The sequence below is a fragment of the Hypanus sabinus genome, chromosome 1 (genome assembly GCF_030144855.1).
Source record: "Hypanus sabinus isolate sHypSab1 chromosome 1, sHypSab1.hap1, whole genome shotgun sequence".
NCBI lineage: Eukaryota > Metazoa > Chordata > Chondrichthyes > Myliobatiformes > Dasyatidae > Hypanus > Hypanus sabinus.
The window spans coordinates 213,472,162-213,495,259 of record NC_082706.1 but is presented as its reverse complement, the minus strand read 5'-3'; the positions used below and the strand labels follow the sequence as shown (position 1 = coordinate 213,495,259).

Here is a 23,098-nt window from a genome sequence, read left to right as displayed (position 1 = left end):
CCTAGCCTTCGTGTGTGGCATAGAAAACTGGAAGTTCATGACATGCAAAGGAGACAGTAAGGCACATTGCATCAACTCTGTAAAAGGCAAAGGACCAGAAGGGAATCTAATACTTATACAGTGACTTATTCTTCCTGCAGGTGCAATGCTCAGGATTACATCTGGCACAAAGGGATTCGGTGTGAATTTATCATCACAGAGTTCCAGGTGATGTGCATAGCGATAGGTTCCTCAGCAGCAGTGATCCTTCTCCTCTTCATGTTGACCGTTTTCTTTGCAAAGAAGGTTTACTCTTTAAAAACGGAAAATAAAAAGCTTCGGAATCGGAGGTGAGTAATGCCACACCATCCCTACAGAGCAAACTCAAGGCAAGTACCATAAAAACAGCAGATTTAATTGCTGAAATTTATTATAGCTGATCAACTGATTATATTCTGTTCCTCTCCAATTCTCTTTCCATTTCTCACTTCAGCTCCACCCCCTGACTTCCTACCTCTCTTCTCCCATTCTGCACCTTCGCAAAGTGATTTCACCATTTTCTCTTAGAAAGTGTAGCGAAGGCTTGACCCAAAAGCAGAACAGTGGAGACAATTCAGCAGTGAATGATAACTTTAATAATAAACTGCAAAATAACAAGCCAAAAGGGGCCTCAAGACAAGAGAAAACAGAAACTAAACACAACAGGCAACAAGGTAAACTTTAGACCAGGAGAGTGAACGCAAGGAGCAACTGTCTGAAGCTAGCTGATTCGATGAGTGAACAAGGATGAAAACTGGGTTTAAATAGGCACCAGGGGATGGGTCTGAAATGAGCGACAGGTGAATTCTATTATCTGGGTGGAGACAGGGGGCTGGGGGGGGGGGGTTGCCGGCATGTGCAGGGTGGGAGATGTCAGCAGGAGCTGGCCTGACTATTTCTTTTCCCTTTACTTTTCTCTTTCCTTTTACCTCTCCCAGACTGAGGGTAAGCATTGACATTGTAGTCTGGTTATGGTATGCAGTGAAATTCATAAGATACAGGAGCATATATAGGCTATTTGGCCCATTGAGTCTGCTCCACTATTTTCTCGTGGCTGATCCAATTTTCCGTTCATCCCCCAATTTTCTTCCTACTCCCTATATCTCTTCATGCCCTGACCAATCAAAATCCATCAACCTCTGCCTTAAATATACATAAAGACTTAGCCTCCACAGCTGCCTATGGCAAAGAATTCCACAGATTCACCACTCTCTGACTAAAGAAATTCCTCTATCAGCTCCATTTGATAAGGACATCCCTCTATTCTAAGGCTGAGCCCTCTGGTCTCACACTCTCCGCCACAGGAAACAACTTCTACAATCTATCAAGCCCTTTCACCATTTGATAGGTTTCAATGAGTTCACCCCTCATCCTTCTGAATTCCAGTGAATACAAGCCCAGAGCCTGAATTCCATCTGCCATTTCTTTGCCCTTTCTCCTACTCTGTCTAAGTCTTTCAGTAGTCTCTCTACTTCCTCAAAACTACCTGCTCCTCCACATATCTTCATTTCATCTGCAAACTTTGCAGCAAAGTCATTAATTCCATCATCCATATCATTGACATATAGCATAAAAGGAATTGGTTCCAACACAGACTCCTGTGGAACACCACTAGTCACTGGCAGAAAATCCTCTCTTTATCCCACTCTTTGTCTCTGGCCAACTAGCCACTGCTTCATCCATGCTAGATTTTTTCCTGTAATACCCTGGGTTCATAGCTTGTTAAACAGCCTAATGCATGGCACCTTGTCAAAGGCCTAAAAATCCAAGTACACAACATCAACCGATTCCTTTTTGTTTATCCTGCTTGCTATTTCCTCAAAGATTTCCAATAGATTTATCAGGCTAGATTTTCCCTTGAGGATACCATGCTGACTACAGCCTATTTTATCATGTGCCTCCAAGTACCCTGAAACCTCATCTTTAACAATCGACTCCAACATCTTCCCAACCACTGAGGTCAGAATAACTGGTCTATAGTTTCCTTTCTTCTGCCTCTCTTCATTCTTGAAGAGTGACAGGTGCAAATTTCCAGTTTTCTGGAACCAATTCAGAATCTAATGATTCTTGAAAGATCTTTACTAATGCTTCCACAATCTCTTCAGCCGCCTTTTTCAAAACTCTGGGGTGTACAAGATCTTGTCCTGATGGCTTATCTACCTTCAGACCTTTCAGTTCATCCATTGTTTCATTGTCCCCCATTAGTACCTCTCAAGCATCGTTTTCCAGCACTCTCATATCCATTCTAACCTCTCCTTTATACTTTTGGTGTCCTCCTTAATTTTATTGGCTAGCAAACATTCATATTCCATTTTTACTTTCTTAATGACTTTTTAATTTGCCTTCTGTTGGTTTTTAAAAACTTACCAATCCTCTAACTTCCCATTTATTTTTTCTCTATTATATACCTTCTCTTTGGCCTTCATGTTGGCTTTGACTTCTCTTGTTAGCCACAGTTGTGTCACCTTTCCTTTAGAATACTTCTTCCTCTTTGCGATGTATATACACTGCTTAATCAAATTCAGGTTTGATTAAGTAGTGCATGTGGTGTAATTACTTCTCACTGATGGGGCCATGTGAGAAACAATTGTTGAGGGATCCTGTGACTGAATGTAATACCTGAAAAAAATTCTGTAAGTTTATATTTAACCCTCAGGTTTGGCTGATGGCTTACTTAGAGGGGGAAAGCCTCTGGCCCAACCAAACTTGAGAAATCTTGTTTGGGTGGATGCTGCGTGATGTTTTCCCTGTTACAAATCAATGCCATGAAATAACAAAAGTACACAATATGCAATTAAACAACTGAGCTTTATAATTCTTAATTTGACTATAGGGTTAGTAAAGGAACAAAAAAAAAGGAAAAGGGCCCCTTCTAATGAAACAGTCTAATATGCACGTTGGAGTTCACATTTACGTCCATTTGTTCCCCATCAACCTCCTCCAAGCATCGCTGACCCTCACTCCCAGTCCACTCCGACCAGCTGTCTACCAACTCTCTCCACGCACGTCTTCTCTCTTCATCTCTCACTGGTAAAAGACTGCAAATACCTTCTCTCAGACCCACAAGAAAGAAACAACATGCCTCTCATTGGATGGTGCACATTCCAAAGTCCCCATTATCTCTAATCATAACCCAAACATTGCTGCTACAGATAAACCATTACATCAGCAGTGAAATCTTATAGCACATTATATATATATTGTTTTTACAATCAACAATCCCATTAATCTATTAGCTCATGGGCAGCCTCCAATCACACATAGGATGGGAGATAATGACAGAGGCAAAGTTTGTTTTATATTAGTTAGTGAGTTCCACAATAGTTAGCTTATTCCATCTATGATGGCAGACTTGGAAAATATCAGATCTGGGACCACAACTTTGCATTGCTTTGTATTGCATTGAACTGCTGCTGCCAAGTTAACAAATCTCACAATACATGTCAGTGATAATAAACCTGATTCTGATTCTGACAACTTTCAAGTCAGCAGAATAATTTTAACCTACTTATGGATAGTGTCTGATGAAAATTTACAAACTCTGATAATATTAAAGTGTTTCCAGAGAACATTGTTAACTTAATCTCTCTGTTAGCATTAACTTATATCAATAGATATTCTGTTAATGATAACATACTGTCATGGTGCCCAATTAATATTAACACACCCTCCTGTCAAAATTAAGAGACACATTTTAACAATGTGGTAGTCAACCTGATTCAGACCCTATAGATTAATGCACTCATAATGACTCCCTATAACATCAGCACACTTCCAGACACACCCTGCTGGCATTCACGTACTCCCTGAGGCCTCCTCTCAAAGTTTGCACTCTTCCACTTTGAGCCCATATATTAGTTACTGCAGCCCTGATCACTTTGTGGGCAGTATTACTGTACCTTTCTCATGGTGAACATCTACTGAAGAGAGAAAATGCATTCTTCATTTGACTTCTGATTTACTATGACTGGTAATGAAAGCATCGTCAACTGTAGAAGATGTGACAGGGGATTTTTTTTTTAAGTAAATGGCAATAAAAATAGACAATAGACAATAGGACAGGAGTAGGCCATTCGGCCCTTCAAGCCAGCACCGCCATTCAATGTGATCATGGCTGATCATCCACAATCAGTACCCCGTTCCTGCCTTCTCCCCATATCCCTTGACTCCGCTATCTTTAAGGGTTCTATCTAATTCTTTCTTGAAAGCATCTAGAGAATTGGCTTCCACTGCCTTCTGAGGCAGAGCATTCCATAGATCCACAACTCTCTGGGTGAAGAAGTTTTTCCTCAACTCTGTTCTAAATGGCCTACCCCTTATTCTTAAACTGTGGCCTCTGGTTCTGGACTCCCCCAACATCGAGAACATGTTTCCTGCCTCTAGCATGTCCAATCACTTAATAATCTTATATGTTTCAATCAGATCCCCTCTCATCCTTTTAAATTCCAGTGTGTACAAGCCCAGTCACTCCAATCTTTCAACATATGACAGTCCCGCCATCCTGGGAATTAACCTCATGAACCTACGCTGCACTCCCTCAATCGCAAGAATGTCCCTCTTCAAATTTGGAAACCAAAACTGCACACAATACTCCAAACAACACACCCAAAATGCTGGTGGAACTCAGCAAGTCAGGTAGCATCTATAAGGAGAAGCACTGTCGACGTTTCGGGCCGAGACCCTTCGTCGGGACTAACTGAAAGGAAAGATACTAAGAGATTTGAAAGTAGTGGGGGGAGGGGGAAATGCCAAATGATAGGAGAAGACTGGAGGGGTTGGGATGAAGCTAAGAGCTGGAAAGGTGATTGGCAAAAGTGATACAGAGCTGGAGAAAGGAAAGGATCTTGGGACGGGAGGCCTCGGGAGAAAGAAAGGAGGGGAGCATCAGAGGGAGATGGAGAACAGGCAGAGTGATGGGCAGAGAGAGAGAGAAAAAAACAAACAACTAAATATTGTCATGGATGGGGTAAGAAGGGGAGGAGGGGCATTAACGGAAGTTAGAGAAGTCAATGTTCATGCCATCAGGTTGGAGGCTACCCAGCCAGTATATAAGGTGTTGTTCCTCCAATTTGAGTGTGGCTTCATCTTGACAGTAGAGGAGGCCATGGATAGACATATCAGAATGGGAATGGGACGTGGAATTAAAATGTGTGGCCACTGGGAGATCTTGCTTTCTCTGGCGGACCGAGTGTAGGTGTTCAGCGAAATGGTCTCCCAGTCAGCATCAGGTCTCACCAATATATAAAAGGCCACACCCGGAGCACCGGACGCAGTATACCACACCAGCCGACTCACAGGTGAAGTGTCGCCTCACCTGGAAGGACTGTCTGGGGCCCTGAATGGTGGTGAGGGAGGAAGTGTAAGGGCAGGTGTAGCACTTGTTCCGCTTACAAGGATAAGTGCCAGGAGGGAGATCGGTGGGAAGGGATGGGGGGGGGGGACGAGTGGACAAGGGATTCGCGTAGGGAGCAATCCCTGTGGAAAGCAGAAAGAGGTGGGGAGGGAAAGATGTGCTTGGCAGTGGGATCCCGTTGGAGGTGGCTGAAGTTACGGAGAATTATACGTTGGACCTGGAGGCTGGTGGGGTGGTAGGTGAGATCAAGGGGAACCCTATCCCGAGTGGGGTGGTGGGCAGATTTGCGGGAAATGGGAGAGATGCATTTGAGAGCAGAGCTGATGGTGGAAGAAGGGAAGCCCCTTTGTTTAAAAAAGGAAGACATCTCCTTCGTCCTGGAATGAAAAGCCTCATCCTGAGAGCAGATGCGGTGGAGACGGAGGAATTGTGAGAAGGGGATAGCATTTTTGCAAGTGACAGGGTGGGAAGAGGAATAGTCTAGGTAGCTGTGAGAGTCTGGAGGCTTATAGTAGATATTAGTAGATAAGCCGTCTCCAGAGATGGAGACAGAAAGATCAGGAAAGGGGAGGGAGGTGTCAGAAATGGACCAGGTAAATTTGAGGGCAGGGTGAAAGTTGGAGGCAAAGTTAATGAAGTCATTGAGCTCAGCATGCGTGCGGGAGGCAGCGCCAATGCAGTTGTCAATGTAGCGAAGGAAAAGAGGGGGACGGATAACCATATAGACTTGGATCATGGACTGTTCCACAAAGCCAACAAAAAGGCAGGCATAACTGGGACCCATGCGGGTGTCCATGGCTACACCTTTGGTTTGGAGGAAGTGGGGGGAGCCAAAGGAAAAATTATTGAGAATAAGAACTAATTCTGCTAGACGCTAGACAATACTCCAGGTGTGGTCTCACTAGGGACTTGTCCAACTGCAGAAGGACCTTTTTGCTCCAATACTCAACTTCCCTTGTTATGAAGGCCAACATGCCATTAGCTTTCTTCACTGCCTGCTGTATCTGCATGCTTACTTTCAGTGACTAATGAACCAGGACACCTAGATCTCATTGTATTTCCCTTTTTCCTAACTTGTCACCATTCAGGTAGTAATATGCCTTCCTGTTCTTGCCACCAAAAAGGATAACTTCACATTTATCCACATTAAACTGCATCTGCCCATTCACCCAACCTGTCCAAGTCACCCTGCATTCTCCTAACATCCTCCTCACATTTCACACTGCCACACAGCTTTGTGTCATCTACAAATTTGCTAATGTTACTTTTAATCCCTTCATCTAAACCATTAATGTATATTGTAAATAGCTGCTGCCCCAGCACCGAGCCTTGCAGTACCCCACTAGTCACTGCCTGCCATTCTGAAAGGGACCCGTTACTCTCTACTCTTTGCTTCCTGTCTGCCAACCAATTTTCTATCCATGTCAGTATCCTACTCCTAATACCATGTGATCTAATTTTGCCCACTAATCTCCTATGTGGGACCTGATCAAAGGCTTTCTGAAAGTCCAGGTACACTACATCCACTGGCTCTCCCTTGTCCATTTTCATTGTTATATCCTCAAAAAATTCCAGAAGATTAGTCAAGCATGATTTCCCCTTCGTAAATCCATGCTGACTCGGACCAATCCTGTTACCTCTATCCAAATGTGCTGCTATTTCATCTTTTATCATTAACTCCAGCATCTTCCCCACCACTGACGTCAGGCTAACTGGTCTATAATTCCCTGTTTTCTCTCTCCCTCCTTTCTTAAAAAGTGGGATAACATTAGCTACCCTCCAATCCACAGGAACTGATCCTGAATCTATAGAACATTGGAAAATGATTACCAATGCATCCACAATTTCTAGAGCCACCTCCTTAAGTACCCTGGGATGCAGACCATCAGGCCCTGGGGAATTAACAGCCTTCAGTCCCATCAGTCTACCCAACACCATTTTCTGCCTAATGTGAATTTCCTTCAGTTCCTCTGTTACCCTAGGTCCTCTGGCCACTATTACATTAGGGAGATTGTTTGTGTATTCCCTAGTGAAGACAAATCCAAAGTACTTGTTCAACTCGTCTGCCATTTCCTTGTTCGCTATAGTAAATTCACCGGTTTCTGTCTTCAAGGGCCCAACTTTGGTCTTAACTAATTTTTTCTTCTTCACATACCTAAAGAAGCTTTTACATCCTCCTTTATATTCTTGGCTAGCTTACCTTCGTACCTCATCTTTTCTCCCCATATTGCCTTTTTAGTAATCTTCTGTTGCTCTTCAAAAGTTTCCCAATCCTCTGGCTTCCTACTTTGCTTTGTTATACTTCTTCTCTTTTATTTTTATACTGTCCTTGACTTCCCCTGTCAGCCACAGTCACTCTTTACTCCCCTTAGAATCTTTCTTCCTCTTTGGAATGAACTCATCCTGCACTTCCTGTATTATTCCCAGAAATACCTGCCATTGTTGTTCCACTGTCATCCCTGCTAGGGTTTCTTTCCAGTCATCTTTAGCTAGCTCCTTCCTATGGCTCCATAGTTCCCTTTGTTCAACTGTAATACTGACACTTCCGATTTTCCCTTCTCCCTCTCAAATTGTAGATTAAACTTATCATATTATGGTCACTACCTCCTAATGGCTCATTTACCTCGAGGTCCCTGATCAAATCCGGTTCATTACACAACACTAAATCCAGAACTGCCTTCTCCCTGGTAGGCTCCAGTACAAGCTGTTCTAAGAATCCATCTTGGAGGCAGTCCACAAACTCCCTTTCTCAGAGTCCAGTACCAACCTGATTTTCCCAGTCTACCTTCATGTTGAAATCCCCCATAACAACCATAGCATTACCTTGGTGACATGCCAATTTTAACTCTTGATTCAACTTGCACCCTATATCCAGGCTACTGTTTGGGGGCCTGTAGATAACTCCCATTAGGGTCATTTTGCCCTTACAATTTCTCAGTTCTATCCATACTGACTCTACATCTCCTGATTCTACATCACCCCTCGCAAGGGACTGAATTTCATTCCTCACCAACAGAGCCACCCCAACCCCTCTGCCCAGCTGTCTATCCTTTCGATAGGACGTATACCCTTGAATATTCATTTCCCAGCCCTGGTACTCTTGCAGCCACGTCTCTGTTATTCCTATAACATCATACTTGCCAATTTCCAACTGAGCCTCAAGCTCATCCACTTTATTTCTTATACTCCATGCATTCATATATAATACTTTTAATCCATTACTCCCCTCACTTCTCACATCGATCCCTAGTGCACTTGGCCATACTCTTCGACCCCTTCCTGAGCTTTCTGCCCCATTAATTCTGTTGTCTTTCTTAACATTTCTTATTTTCTTTCCCCTTAACTCCATCCTTATATTTCCAGTTTGTCTCCTCCCCCCTACTACTTAGTTTAAACACAGCTGTGTAGCAGTGGCAAACCTGTCTGCCAGAATGCTGGTACCCTGCCTGTTAAGGTGCAACCCGTCCCTTTTGTACAATTCATCCTTACCCCAAAACAGATCCCAGTGGTCTAAGAATCTAAATCCCTGCTTCCCACACCAGCTCCTCAGCCACACATTCAGATCCCTTATCTCCATGTTCCTGCCCTCACCAGCATGAGGAACTGGAAGCAAATTGGAGATAACCATCCTGGAGGTCCTGCTTTTCAGCCTTCTTCCGAGTTATGACAATAGACAATAGACAATAGGTGCAGAACTAGACCATTCGGCCCTTCGAGCCTGCACCGCCATTTTGAGATCATGGCTGATCATCTACTATCAATACCTGGTTCCTGTCTTGTCCCCATATCCCTTGATTCCCCTATCCATAAGATACCTATCTAGCTCCTTCTTGAAAGCATCCAGAGAATTGGCCTCCACTACCTTCTGAGGCAGTGCATTCCAGACCCCCACAACTCTCTGGGAGAAGAAGTTTTTCCTTAACTCTGTCCTAAATGACCTACCCCTTATTCTCAAATTATGCCCTCCGGTACTGGACTCTCCCAGCATCTGGAACATATTTCCTGCCTCTGTCTTGTCCAATCCCTTAATAATCTTATATGTTTCAATCAGATCCCCTCTCAATCTCCTTAATTCCAGCGTGTACAAGCCCAGTCTCTCTAACCTCTCTGCGTAAGACAGTCCAGACATCCCAGGAATTAACCTCGTGAATCTACGCTGCACTTCCTCTACAGCCAGGATGTCCTTCCTTAACCCTGGAGCCCAAAACTGTACACAATACTCCAGGTGTGGTCTCACCAGGGCTCTGTACAAATGCAAGAGGATTTCCTTGCTCTTGTACTCAATTCCCTTTGTAATAAAGGCCAACATTCCATTAGCCTTCTTCACTGCCTGCTGCACTTGCTCATTCACCTTCAGTGACTGATGAACAAGGACTCCTAGATCTCTTTGTATTTCTCCCTTACCTAACTCTACACCGTTCAGATAATAATCTGCCTTCCTGTTCTTACTCTCAAAGTGGATAACCTCACACTTATTCACATTAAATGTCATCTGCCAAGTATCTGCCTACTCACTCAGCCTATCCAAGTCACCCTGAATTCTCCTAACATCCTCATCACATGTCACACTGCCACCCAGCTTAGTATCATCAGCAAACTTGTTGATGTTATTCTCAATGTCTTCATCTAAATCATTTATGTAAATCATAAACAGCTGTGGTCCCAATACCGAGCCCTGTGGCACCCCACTAGTCACCACCTGCCATTCCGAGAAACTCTCATTCACCACTACCCTTTGCTTTCTATCTGCCAACCAACTTTCTATCTATGTCAATGTCTTCCCCCCAATGCCATGAGCTTTGATTTTACCCACCAATCTCCTATGTGGGACCTTATCAAATGCCTTCTGAAAATCGAGGTACCCTACATCCACTGGGTCTCCCCCATCTAACTTCCTGGTTACATCCTCGAAAAACTCCAAAAGATTAGTCAAGCATGATTTACCCTTGGTAAATCCATGCTGGCTCGGCCCAATCCTATCACTGCTATCTAGATATGCCACTATTTCATCTTTAATAATGGACTCTAGCATCTTCCCCACCACCAATGTCAAGCTGACAGGTCGATAGTTCTCTGTTTTCTCCCTCCCTTCTTTCTTAAAAAGTGGGATAACTTTAGCCATTCTCCAATCCTCAGGAACTGATCCTGAATCTAAGGAACATTGGAAAATGATTACCAATGCATCCGCAATTTCCAGGGCCACCTCCTTTAGTACCCTAGGATGCAGACCATCTGGACCTGGGAATTTGTCAGCCTTCAGTCCTATCAGTCTACTCATCACCGTTTCTTTCCTAATGTCAATCTGTTTCATTTCCTCTGTTATCCTATGTCCTTGGCCCATCCATACATCTGGGAGATTGCTTGTGTCTTCCTTAGTGAAGACAGATCTAAAGTACTTATTAAATTCTTCTGCCATTTCTCTGTTTCCCATAACAACTTCACCCAATTCATTCTTCAAGGGCCCAACATTGTTCTTAACTATCTTCTTTCTCTTCACATAGCTAAAAAAGCTTTTGCTATCCTCCTTTATGTTCCTGGCTAGCTTGCATTCGTACCTCAATTTTTTCTCCCCGTATTGCCGTTTTAGTTAAGTTCTGGTGTTCCTTAAAAACTTCCCAATCATCTGTCCTCCCACTCACCTTAGCTCTGTCATGCTTCCTTTTTTTAACATTATGCAATCTCTGACTTCCTTTGTCAACTACTGTGGCCCCTTTCCCTCCTTTGAATCCTTCCTTCTCCGGGGGATGAACTGATTTTGCACCTTGTGCATTATTCCCAAGAATACCTGCCATTGCTGTTCCACTGTCTTTTCTGCTAGGATATCCGTCCAGTCAACTTTGGCCAGCTCCTCCCTCATGGCTCCATAGTTTCCCCTGTTCATCTGCAACACTGACACCTCCGATCTGCCCTGATCCTTCTCAAATTGCAGATAAAAACTTATCATATTATGATCACTGCCTCCTAACGGCTCCTTTACGGCAAGATCGCTTATCAAATCCTGTTCATTATATAACACTAAATCCAGAATAGTCTTGTCCCTGGTCGGCTCTCGTACAAGCTGTTCCAAGAATGCATCCTGTAGGCAGTCTACAAACTCCCTATCCTGGGGTCCAGCACCAACCTGATTCTCCCAGTTCACCTGCATGTTGAAATCCCCTATAACTACTGGAACATTACCTGTGCCACATGCCAATGTTAACTCCCTATTCAACTTGCACCCAATATCCATACTACTGTTTGGTGGCCTGTAGACAACACCCATTAGGGTCCTTTTGCCCTTACTGTTCCTCAGTTCTATCCACACAGACTCTACTTCTCCTGATCCTATGTCCCCCCCTTGCAAAGGACTGAATCTCATTCCTCACCAACAGGGTCACCCCACCACCTCTGCCCATATTTCTGTCCCTACGATAGCACGTATACCCTTGTACATTCATTTCCCAGGTCTGATCTCCCTGCAGCCATGTCTCCGTTATCCTAACAACATCACAGTTACCCATTCGCACCTGAGCTTCAAGCTCATCCGCCTTATTTCTGACACAGTGCATTCAGATATAGAATTTTTAGCCCATTTCTCCTCTCTCTGTTTGAATCGCTGCCTATTGTGCTTAACCCAGCTCCCCGAACTCCCATCGGGCTATAAGCCCCTAGAATTTTGTTGTCCTTCCTAAATTTACTTATTCTTTCAATATATTTAACTCCATGTTCTGTCAGACCATCTCTTTGTACATGTGTCCTCCTTATCACTTGTTCTGCCTCACCTTTCTCTACTACACACTTAATATTCTGGAACCATGTAGTCCCCACCTGTCCTTTATTCTTCCTCTCGCTACCCTCTCTCACATTCTGGATCCCCGCCCCCTGCAAATTTAGTTTATACCCGCCCCCCCCAAGAAGCACTAGCAAACTTCCCTGCAAGAATGTTAGTACCACTCCAGTTCAGGTGTAAACTGTCCCTTCGGAACAGATCCCACCTTCCCTGGAACAAAGCCCAATTATCTAAAAACCTGAAGCCCTCCCTCCTGCACCATCCTCTCAGCCACGTATTAATCTGTATAATCCTTCTGTTCCTTGCCTCACTCGCACATGGCACAGGTAGCAATCCTGAGATTGTTACCCTGGAGGTCCTGCTCTTCAGCTTCGCACCTAACTCCCTGAACTCCCTACGCAGGACCCCCTCACTCATCCTACCCACGTCATTGGTCCCTACATAGACCACAACATCTGGATTCTTGCTCTCCCTCTCGAGAATAACCTGCACCTGATCTGAGATGTGTCGGACCCCGGCACCAGGGAGGCATCATACCATCTGAGACTCCCGATCTTCCCCTCAAAATCTCCTATCCGCCCCCCTGACTATAGAATCCCCTATCACTACCGCTCTCTTTTCTTCCCTCCTACCCTTCCTAGTTGAGGGTCCACCTCAGTGCCAGAGACAGGACCACTGCAGTTTGTTCCTGGTAGGTCATCCCCACCAACAGTATCCAAAACAGTATATTTATTGTTGATGGGAACAGCCACAGGGGTGCTCTGCTCTCTCTGTCTGCTCCCCCTGCCTCTCTTGACTGTCACCCATTTGCCTACTCCTGTCTTTTCAGTGTGACTACCTCCCGATAACTCTTATCTATCTCTGCCTCCACCTCCCGAATGATCCGTAGTTCATCCAGCTCCTGCTCCAACTCCCTAACTCGTGCTGATAGGAGCTGCAGCTGGATGCACTGTTTGCAGGTGTGTTGACCCTGACCTCCCATATACTGCATACGGAGCACACCATTGCTCTAACTGTCTCTCCCATTACCTGATCTCTGAAGTTCTCTGAAGTCATGCTGCAGAATTTAAATGGCAAATGAACAGAAGTCCTTATTCTGTAATTAAACAGTTTAATTTGAAGTTGGGAGATTACAATAATTACAAAGTAATCCCTAACACTTGGATACCCTTCCCTTTCTCTTTTTTCCTCTCATAATTCTGGAAGAAGAAGGCACCAGCAAACAACCATGACTAAGATCAACTTCCTCCAGATAGTTCACAAAACTACTTCTTTTACTTCTTTTACATCCTCTTTTTCTTTCAAATGTGGTTCTGAAACTGTTGGAGCCAGTGATTTACTCTTCAGCACTGTGAGCTACATTTTGGTGGTGTGTTTTCGGGTCCTCTGCTGTCTCTGACGCTGTTTGGTGAGGTTTTGAGTCAAGTGTGCAGCCTTAAGGCCAAGAAGCCTGAAGTCGGGTCACAAACCCACACTCAACTACATTTCTCGCCAGTCTCACAATTAAAGTGCTGAGGAAGATTGAAATTATTGAGGTGAGCTGGTGTTGAATGCTGTCTACCAACCTCTCGCTTGTTGCTGCTAGAGAAAGGTGCATCTGTATGGAGTCCTTACGAAGGGTCTCGGCCCGAAACGTCAACAGTGCTTCTCCCTATAGATGCTGCCTGGCCTGCTGCGTTCCACCAGCATTTTGTGTGTGTTGCTTGAATCTGCATCTGCAGATTTCCTCGTGTTTGCTCCTTATGGTGGTCTCTCTCCTTCTTGCATGCTGTTCCTGAAGGAAGGTCCCTGCATCAGAATGACCTCTCTCTCCCTCAATGCTATTGGAGGATGGTGCTGGAGCAAGGTTTAATCAATGTAGTTTGTGGATTGGACTCCGTAGTTCAGATTTGATGCATTTCTGGTTTCTGGTCTCTTTTTTTGTTGCTATTTTGGGCAATTTTGAATTGGGGTGGCCTGCAAATAATGGACACTGATCTAAACTGGACTGTTTTGCTTTTGTGTTTCATATTCCGTGTTTTTTGCTCGTTTTTTTATCATTGCCATTTGTGTTCTTTGCTCTTTTTAAAGCATGTGTGGAGATGGAGTTGGTGTTTTACTTTGGGGTTCCATGGTTTTTCTTCATTTTGTGGGTGTCTGTGGGGAAGATAAATCTCAGGGTTGTATGCTGCATACATGCTTTATCAATAAATGTTCTTTGAATCTTTAAAGTTAAACCTTCATTGATTCCTCCTTCCAGTAATTTTTCCATCTTTCTTCCCTCTTCTTTGTTTCAGAGAAACGTTGACTTGTTTCTGTATACATTATATGGTTATATATGTTATATGCATGGATATAGTTAAATGACAATAAAGTTGACTTGACTTCTGTTCCCCACTGTAATCTCTTACCTCTTCTCCTCACCTGCCTATCACCTCTCCCTGATGCCCCTCCTTCCCTTTCTCCTATGATCCACCCTCTTCTCCTATCAGATGCTTTCTTCTCCAACCCTTTAACTTTTCCACATATCATCACTCAGTTTCTTACTTCATCCACAACTCCCATCTGGCTTCACCTATCACCTTCTTGCATGTCCTCTTTCCCCTCCCCCATCTTCTCATAGTGGCTTCTTCCTCCTTCTTTTCCAGTCTTGAAGAAGGGACTTAGCAGAAACATTCACTGCTTATTCATTTCCATAGATACTGGTTGAACTGCTGAGTTCCTGTGTGTGTTGGATCACGAAGATCTCTTACGTTTAAAGTTAAACCTTAACCAGGAGTCAATCTGCCAGTGATTTAAATGTAGCGTGACTTCCTGTGACTGACCTCTGCTTAAGCCTCTGCTGAGAAGTTCCAGTTCTAAGGTCAAATCTCATTGTCACAAAGAACATTAACTACATCTTCCCTGTTAAACTCTCCAACCAGTTCAAGTTCCAATTTATTATCATCTGACTGTACATAAATACAACAAAATGAAACAACACTCTTCCGGAACACAGTACACCCACAAAACATATATCACACACTGCATAAAACAAAATATTACCATAAATGTTAATAAAATATAATCCAAAATGCATGTGATGCGCAGCGCAGGTAAACAGTTAACAGTTCACCGGCCTAGTGTCGAGCCTCGGTGGCGGCAGTATATTCATTAGTCATAGAATCATACAGCACAGATACTGGCCCCTCGGCCCATCCACACGCCGAAACCATTTAAACTGCCTAGAGCCCTCCATATCTCTACTATCTCGGTACCTATCCATTCCACAATCTCATAATCCTCTGAGTGAAGAGGTTTCCCGATTGATACTCCTCATAATTTTGAATCAAATCTCCTCTCAATCTTCTGGTTTCTAAAGAATACAGTCCTAACCTATTCAATCTTTTCTTATAACACAGGTCCTCCAGACCCAGCAACATCCTTGTAAATTTTCTCTGTGCTCTTTCAACCTTGTTTACATCCTTCCTGTAAGTAGGTGCACACCATAACTGCACACAATACCCCAGATTAGGTCTCACCAACATCTTATACAACTTCAACAGAACATCCCGTCTCCTGTATTCAATACTTTGATTTATGAAGTCACATGTGCCAAAAGCTTACTTTACCACGCTATCTACCTGCGACGCCACTTTCAATGAATTATGGATCTGTGTTCCTAGATCCCTTTGTTCTACCACACTCTTTAGTGCCCGGCTATTCACTGATCCATTTGCTATTTTTCAGCCTATTTTTCCAGCTAATGCAGATCTCTCTGCAGGCCATGCTAGCCTTCCTCGCTGTCCACAACAGTGGTGTCATCTACAAATTTGCAGAAACCAGTTAACCATAGGCCATAAGATATACAAGGGGTGATTGATAAGTTCATGGCCTTGGGTAGAAGGAGCCAGTTTTAGAAAACTTAGCACATTTATTTTTCAACATAGTCCCCTCCTACATTTCCACACTTAGTTCAGCGCTCGTGGAGCATACAGATCTTGGACCTCCAGAAAGTGTCCACAACAGGGCTGATTGACAAGTTCGTGGCCTAAGGTAGAAGGAGATGAGTTATGCAGCTCTCATTACATGCACAACCAGTTCAACTCTATGAATGATTATGCAGAAAGTTTGAAGTTAATAACTCATCTCCTTCTACCTCGTAGGAGCAGAATTAGGTTATTTGGTCCATTAAGTCTGCTCCGCCATTCAATCATGGCTGATCCTTTTCTCCCCTCCTCAGCCCCATTCCTCAGCCTTCTCCTGTAACCTTTGATGCCATGGCCAAAGAAGAACCTATCAACCTGCACCCAACAGCCTGGCCTCCACAGCTGCCTGTGGTCACAAACTCATCGCCCTCATGCGAAAGAAATGTCTCCACATCTGTTTTAAAAGGGTGTCCCTCCATCCTGAGGCTGTGCCCTCTTGTCTTAGACTCCCCCACCATGGGAAACATCCTCTCCCCATCTACCCTGACTACCTTTCAACGTTCAAAATGTTGTAATGAGGATCCCCCCCCCCCCCCATCCTTCTAAACTCCAGCGAGTACAGACCCAGAGCCATCAAATGTCCCTCATATGATAACCCTTTCATTCCTGGAATCATCCTTGTGAAACTCCTCTGAACCCTCTACAATACAAGCACATCTTTTCTAAGATAAGGAGCCCAAAACTGTTCACAAAACACAAGGTGAGGCTTCATTAGTACCTTATAAGGTCTCAACATCATGTCCCTGCTCTTATGCTCTGGACCACTTGAAATGAATGCTAACACTCCACAAATTCACCAACATCTGGCTAAAATCTCTCCTTATAGGCAGAGGTGGGAATTGAACCTTGTTCATCTGTACTGTAAAGCATTGTGGTAAGCACTATGCTACCATGCCACATTATCACTTGTCTAGAATCAAAAAGTTGGTAACGGTGCGAATAATGTCCTGAGCAACATATGTTTCAAATTAAGAAGCCTCATAGGAAAGGCAGATGAATTCAGAGCATTAATCAACTCCTGAACTTATGATACTGAAGCCATAAGTGAACTTGCTTGCAGGAAGAGCAGGACTGGCAGCTCAATATTCCAGGGTTCCACTGTGTTAGATGCAACAGAGAATAAGGGATTAAAGGAGGAGGGGTGGCATGACTAGTCCAGAAAAATATCATGGTAGTGCTTAGTCGGACAGACTGAAGAACTCATCAACTAAGGCGTTATGGGTGGAAAAAAGTAACAAGAAAGGTATGACCACATTTCAAACAAGGGAAAGTATACAGATGCTGGAAATTACAAGCAGGATAGGTAAAGGGGATGCAGTGGATGTTGTATATTTGGACTTTCAAAAGGCCTTTGACAAGGTGCCACACATGAGGCTGCTTACCAAGTTAAAAGCGCATGGTATTACTGGAAAGTTACTGGCATGGTTAGAGCATTGGCTGATTGGTTGGCTGCCAGTGACTAGTGGTGTTTTGCAGGGGTCGGTGTTGGGTCCACTTCTTTTTATGCTGTATATCAACTAAACGGATGATGGAATAAATGGCTTTGTTGCCAAGTTTGCAGATGATATAAAGATTGGTGGAGGGACAGTGGTGTTGAGGAAACAGGTAGGATGCAGAAAGACTTAGACAGATTAGGAGAGTGAACAAGAGAGTGGCAAAGGAAATACAATGTTGGAAAACGCATATTCATGCACATTTGTAGTAGAAATAAATGTGCAGACTATTTTCTAAACGGAGAAAACCCAAATATCCGAGATGCAAAGGGACTTGGGAGTCCTTGTGCAGAACACCCTGAAGATTAATTTGCAGATAGAGTTGGTGGTGAGGAGGCAAATGCAATGTTAGCATTTATTTCACAAAGTCAAGACTACAAGAGCAGGGATGTGATGCTGAGGTTTTATAAGGTACTGGTGTGGCCTCACCTTGAGTATTGTGAACAGTTTTGGGTTCCTCATCTAAGAAAAAATGTGCTGGTTTTGGAGAGTGTTCAGATGAGGTTCACAAGGATGATTCTGTGAATGAAAGGATGATTATGGCTCTGGATCTGTACTCGCTAGAATTTAGAAGGATGACGGGAGGTTTCATTGAAACCTTTCAAACGTTGAAAGGCCTAGACGGAGTAGATGTGGAAAGGATGTTTCGCATGGTGGGAGAATCTCAGACAAGAGGGTACAGCCTCATTATAGAGGGACGTCCATTTAAAACAGAGATATGGATCAACTTCTTTAGCCAGAGGGTTGTGAATTTGTGGAAATGATTACCACAGGCAACTGTGGAGGCCAGGTCATTGGGTGTATTTAATGCAGAGCTTGATCAGTTCTTGATTGGACATGACATCAAATGTTATGGGGAGAAGGCTGGGGAGTGGGGGTGAGGAAGGAAAAAAAGGATCAGCCTTGATTAAATGGCAGAGCACACTCAATGGGCCAAATGGCCTAATTTTACTCCTATGTCTTATGGTATAAAATGCTGGAGGAACTTAGCAGACCAGGCATCATCTATGGAAAGGAGTATAGTTGGAGATTTGGGCTGAGACCCTTTTTCGGGATTGGAAAAGAAAAGATGATAAAATGATGAGGACACAGTCCTGATGAAGGGTTTCAGCCCAAAATGTCAATTGTACTCTTTTCCACAAATGCTGTCTGGCCTCAGGCATTTTGTTTGTGTTGTATGACTACATTAATAGGCCTGTATTACAGGCCACCCAACAGTCCGAGGGATTGAGTGGAACAAACTTGTAGGGAGATCACAGATAGTTGCAAGAAACATAAGCTGTTATCTTAGGCATTTTTAACTTTCCACATATTGACTGGGACTCGCATACTGTAAAAGGACTAGATGGGATAGAATTTGTCAAATGTGTTCAGGAAAATTTTCTTAAATCAGTTCCAACGAGAGAGCGTGCAATATTTGATCTGCGATTAGGGAATGAGACAGGGCAGGTGACAGAAGTTTGGGTAGGTGAACACTTTGCAACCAGTTACCACAATGTTATTAGTTTCAAAGTAACTATGCAAATGAAACACACTGCTTTCCTCGGCTGCTTAACTCTAGGGAAGACACTCTCAAGTCCCACCAAACTCGTGAGATTGAGATGGCTCAATCCCACCGCAAACCCTGGTTTGTGTGGTTGCTGTGTCATTTGCTACCCTGTTACAAAGAAGGCATGAGGTTGCTTTAACAGGTAAGGAGAAGGAGAATCCTAAATGATTCTACAGACATGTTAAGGGTAAAATGATTGTAAGGGACAAAAGTGATCTTCTAGAAGATTAGAATGATAATCATTGTGTGGAGCCAAGATATGGGGAAGATTGTAAATCAATTTTTTGCATCTGTCTTTACGCAGAAGACATACATATAGTGTAAAGAAGTAAGGCAAAACGGCATCAACTTAATGAACTCTATACTTATCACTGAGGAGGAGGTGTTTGCTGTCACGAGGCAAATTAGGGTGAATAAACCCCAGGCCCTGACAAGGTGTTCCCTCGGACCCTACAGAAATTGCCAGGGCCCTAGCAGAGATATTTAATTCATCCTTAGCAACAGATGGGTTGCCAGAGGATTGGAGCATAGCCAATGTTGCTCTGCTGTTTAAGAAAGGCTCTAAAAATAAACCAAGAAATTATAGGCTGGTGAGCCCGATCTTAGCTGTGGGAATATTCTAAAGGACTGGATGTATGAGTATTTGGATAGACATGGACTGATTAAGGATAGTCAGCATGGCTGTATGTGGTTGGCACTTGTATTCCTCTTGTACCCGCTTCCAAGCACCTTAAAACAATACCCTCTTGTGTTAGCCATTTCAGCCATGGTAAAAAAGCCTCTGGCTACCCACGCGATCAATTCTGTTACATTCAAGGCCACAATGGTGGTGAGAGATGAGTCACCTGGATTACATGGTGCATACCCAGGGTTCTGAAAGAGATGGCTGAAGAGATTGTGGAAAAATTAGCAATGATATTTCAAAAATCACTAGGTTCTGGAATGGTTCCAGAAGATTTGAACATTGTGAATGGCACTCCACTATTCAAGAAATGAGAGAAGCAGAAGAAAGGAAATTATAGGCCAGTTAGTCTGATCTCAGTGGTTGGGAAGATGGTGGCATCAATTGTTAAGGATGTGGCTTCAGGGTACTTGCATGAAATAGGGTGTAGTCAGCATAGTTCCCTCAAGGGAAAATCTTGCCTGACAAATCTGTTGGAATTCTTTGAAGAAATAACAAGCAAGATAGACAAAGACGAGTCAATGGGTGTTCTCTGCTTGGATTTTCAGAAGGCCTTTGACAAGGTGTCACACATGAGACTGCTTAACAGGTTAAGCGCCCATGATATTAAATGAAAGATACGAGCATGGATAAGGCAGTGGCTGATTGGCAGGGGGCAAAGAGTAGAATAAAATGACCCTTTTCTCATTGGCTGCTGGTAACTAGTGGTGTTCTACAGTGTCTGTGTTGGGATTGCTTCTTTTTTAAGCTGTAAGTCAATTAAATAAGATGACTTTGTTGCCAAATTATATAATGTTATATATCAATTACTTGGATGATGGAATTTATGGCTTTGTTGCAAAGTTCGTTGATGATACAAAGTTAGGTGGAGGGGCAGGTAGCTTTGAGGAAGTAGAGAAGCTACAGAAGGACTTAGATTAGGAGAATGGGCAAAGAGGTGGCAGATGAATGATATCGTTGAGAAGTATATTGTCATACACTTTGGTAGAAGAAATCAAAAGATAGACTATTTTCTAAATGGAAATAGAATTCAAAAATCTGAAGTGCAATGGCACTTGGGAGTCCTTGTGCAGGATTCCCAAAAGGATAATTTGCAGTCTGAGTTGGTGGTAAGAAAGGCAGATGCTAAGTTAGCATTCATTTCAAGAGGACTAGAATATAAAAGCAAGGATGTAAAGCTGAGTAAAAACACAAAATGCTGGCAGAACTCAGCAGGCCAGACAGCATCTATGGGAGGAGGTAGTGACGACTGGCATCATTGGAAGAGGCTTCGCAGTAGTGAATTGATGTAAAGCTGAGGCTTTATAAAGCACTAGTGAGGCCTCACTTAGAGTATTGTGAGCAGGTTTAGGCCCCTTATCTTAGAAAGGATCTGCTGACATTGGAGAGGGTTCAAATGAGGTTCATGAAAATGATTCTAGGATTGAGCAGCTTTTCATATGATGGCACTCCTGGCTGGAATAGAAGAATGACGGGTGACCTAATTGAAACCTTCTGACCATTGAAAGGTCTCAATTGAGTGGATGGGGAGATGCTGCTTCCTATGGTGGGAGAGTCCAGGACCAGAAAGTACAGCCACAGAACAGAAAGGTGTCCTTTTAAAATAGGGATGAGGAGGAGTTTATTTAACCAGAGCATGGTTAATCTGTGGAATACATTGCCACAGGTGACTGTGCATGCCAAGTCATTATGTGTACTTAAGGCGGAGGTTGATTGATTCTTGAATGGTCTGGGCATGAAGAGATATGGATCAGCCATGATGAATGGCAGAGCAGGTTTGATGGGCTAGATGTCTCCTATCTCTTATGGTCTTTTATAATTTAAAAATAAGTAACCCAACACCAACCCTTGTGGCACATCACTAGTCACCAGTAGCCAACCAGAAAAGGTTCTCTTTATTCCAACACTTTGTCCCCTGCTAGATGACCAATCTTCTATCAATTCTAGCACCTTTCCTAGAATACCAGGGGTTCTTATTTTCTTAAGCAGCCTCATGTATAGTTAAAAGCCTTCTGTAAATCCAAGTGCACAACATCCAATGACTCTCCTTTCATTATCCTGCCTGTTACTTCCTCAAAAACCTCAAGATTTGTCAGGCAAGAATTCTCCTTTAGAAAACTATGCTGACTTTGGCCAATTTTATCATGTGTCTCCAAGTACACTGAAACCTTATCCTCAAAAATAGACTCCAACATTATCCAACCACTGAAATCAGGCTAAATGGTCTATAAAAGCACAAAATGCTGGCAGAACTCAGCAGGCCAGACAGCATCTATGGGAGGAGGTAGTGACGACGTTTCAGCCTGAAATGTCATCACTACCTCCTCCCATAGATGATGTCTGGCCTGCTGAGTTCTGCCAGCATTTTGTGTTTTTATTTATTTCCAGCATCTGCAGATTCTAAATAGTTGCCTAAATAGTCTATAGTTTTCTTTCAACCCACTCAAAATGCTGGAGGAACTCAGCAGGCCAGGCAGCATCTGTGGAAAAGATGACAGTCGACATTTCAGGCCAGATGCTGCCTGGCGGGCTGAGTCCCTCCAACATTTTGAGTGTGTTGCTCAGATTTCCAGCATCTGCAGATTTTCTCTTGTTTGTGAATAGTTTCCTTTCTTCTGCTTCTCTCCCTTCTTGAAGAATGGAGTGACACTTGCAATTTTCCATTTCTCCAGAACCATTCCAGAATATAGTGATTGCCGAAAGATCATTATGAATCTCTCCACAATAGAAACATAGAAAACCAACAGCACAATACAAGCCCTTTAGCCCACAATGCAGTGCGGAACATGTACTTACTTTCGAAATTACCGAGGGTTACCCATAGCCCTCTATTTTTTCTGAGCTCCACGTACCTATCAGGAGTCTCTTAAAAGACCCTATTATATCTGCCTCCACCACCATTGCAGGAGGCCCATTCCATGCACTCACCACTCTCTGAGTAAAAAACTTACCCCTGACATCTCCTTAGGCATATGAACTTCCAGGCACCTGTTAGCTAATACAGCCTTCGGAAAAAGCCTCTGACTACCCACATGATCAATGCCTCTCATCATCTTATACACCTCTATCAGATCACCTCTCATCCTCTGCTGCTCTAAGGAGAAAAAGCTGAATTCACTTAACCTATTCTCATAAGGCATGCTCCCCAATCCAGGCATGGAACACACTGCCAGCGTTGGTGGTAGAGGCGGATACAATAGGGTCTTTTACCATATAACCATATAACAATCACAGCTTGGAAACAGGCCATCTTGGCCCTCCTAGTCCGTGCTGAACTCTTAATCTCA

General features: G+C 43.5%; 1 protein-coding gene across 1 annotated transcript in view; it reads left to right on the top strand.

The window, feature by feature from the left end:
- LOC132407579 (chondroitin sulfate proteoglycan 5-like) overlaps positions 1-23,098 on the top strand; it is a 148,394-nt gene that overhangs the window by 25,044 nt on the left and 100,252 nt on the right. Inside the window, exon 2 of the mRNA XM_059994348.1 lies at positions 141-329. Coding sequence (XP_059850331.1) covers positions 141-329 — 189 coding nt within the window. The remainder of the gene's footprint in view (positions 1-140; positions 330-23,098) is intronic.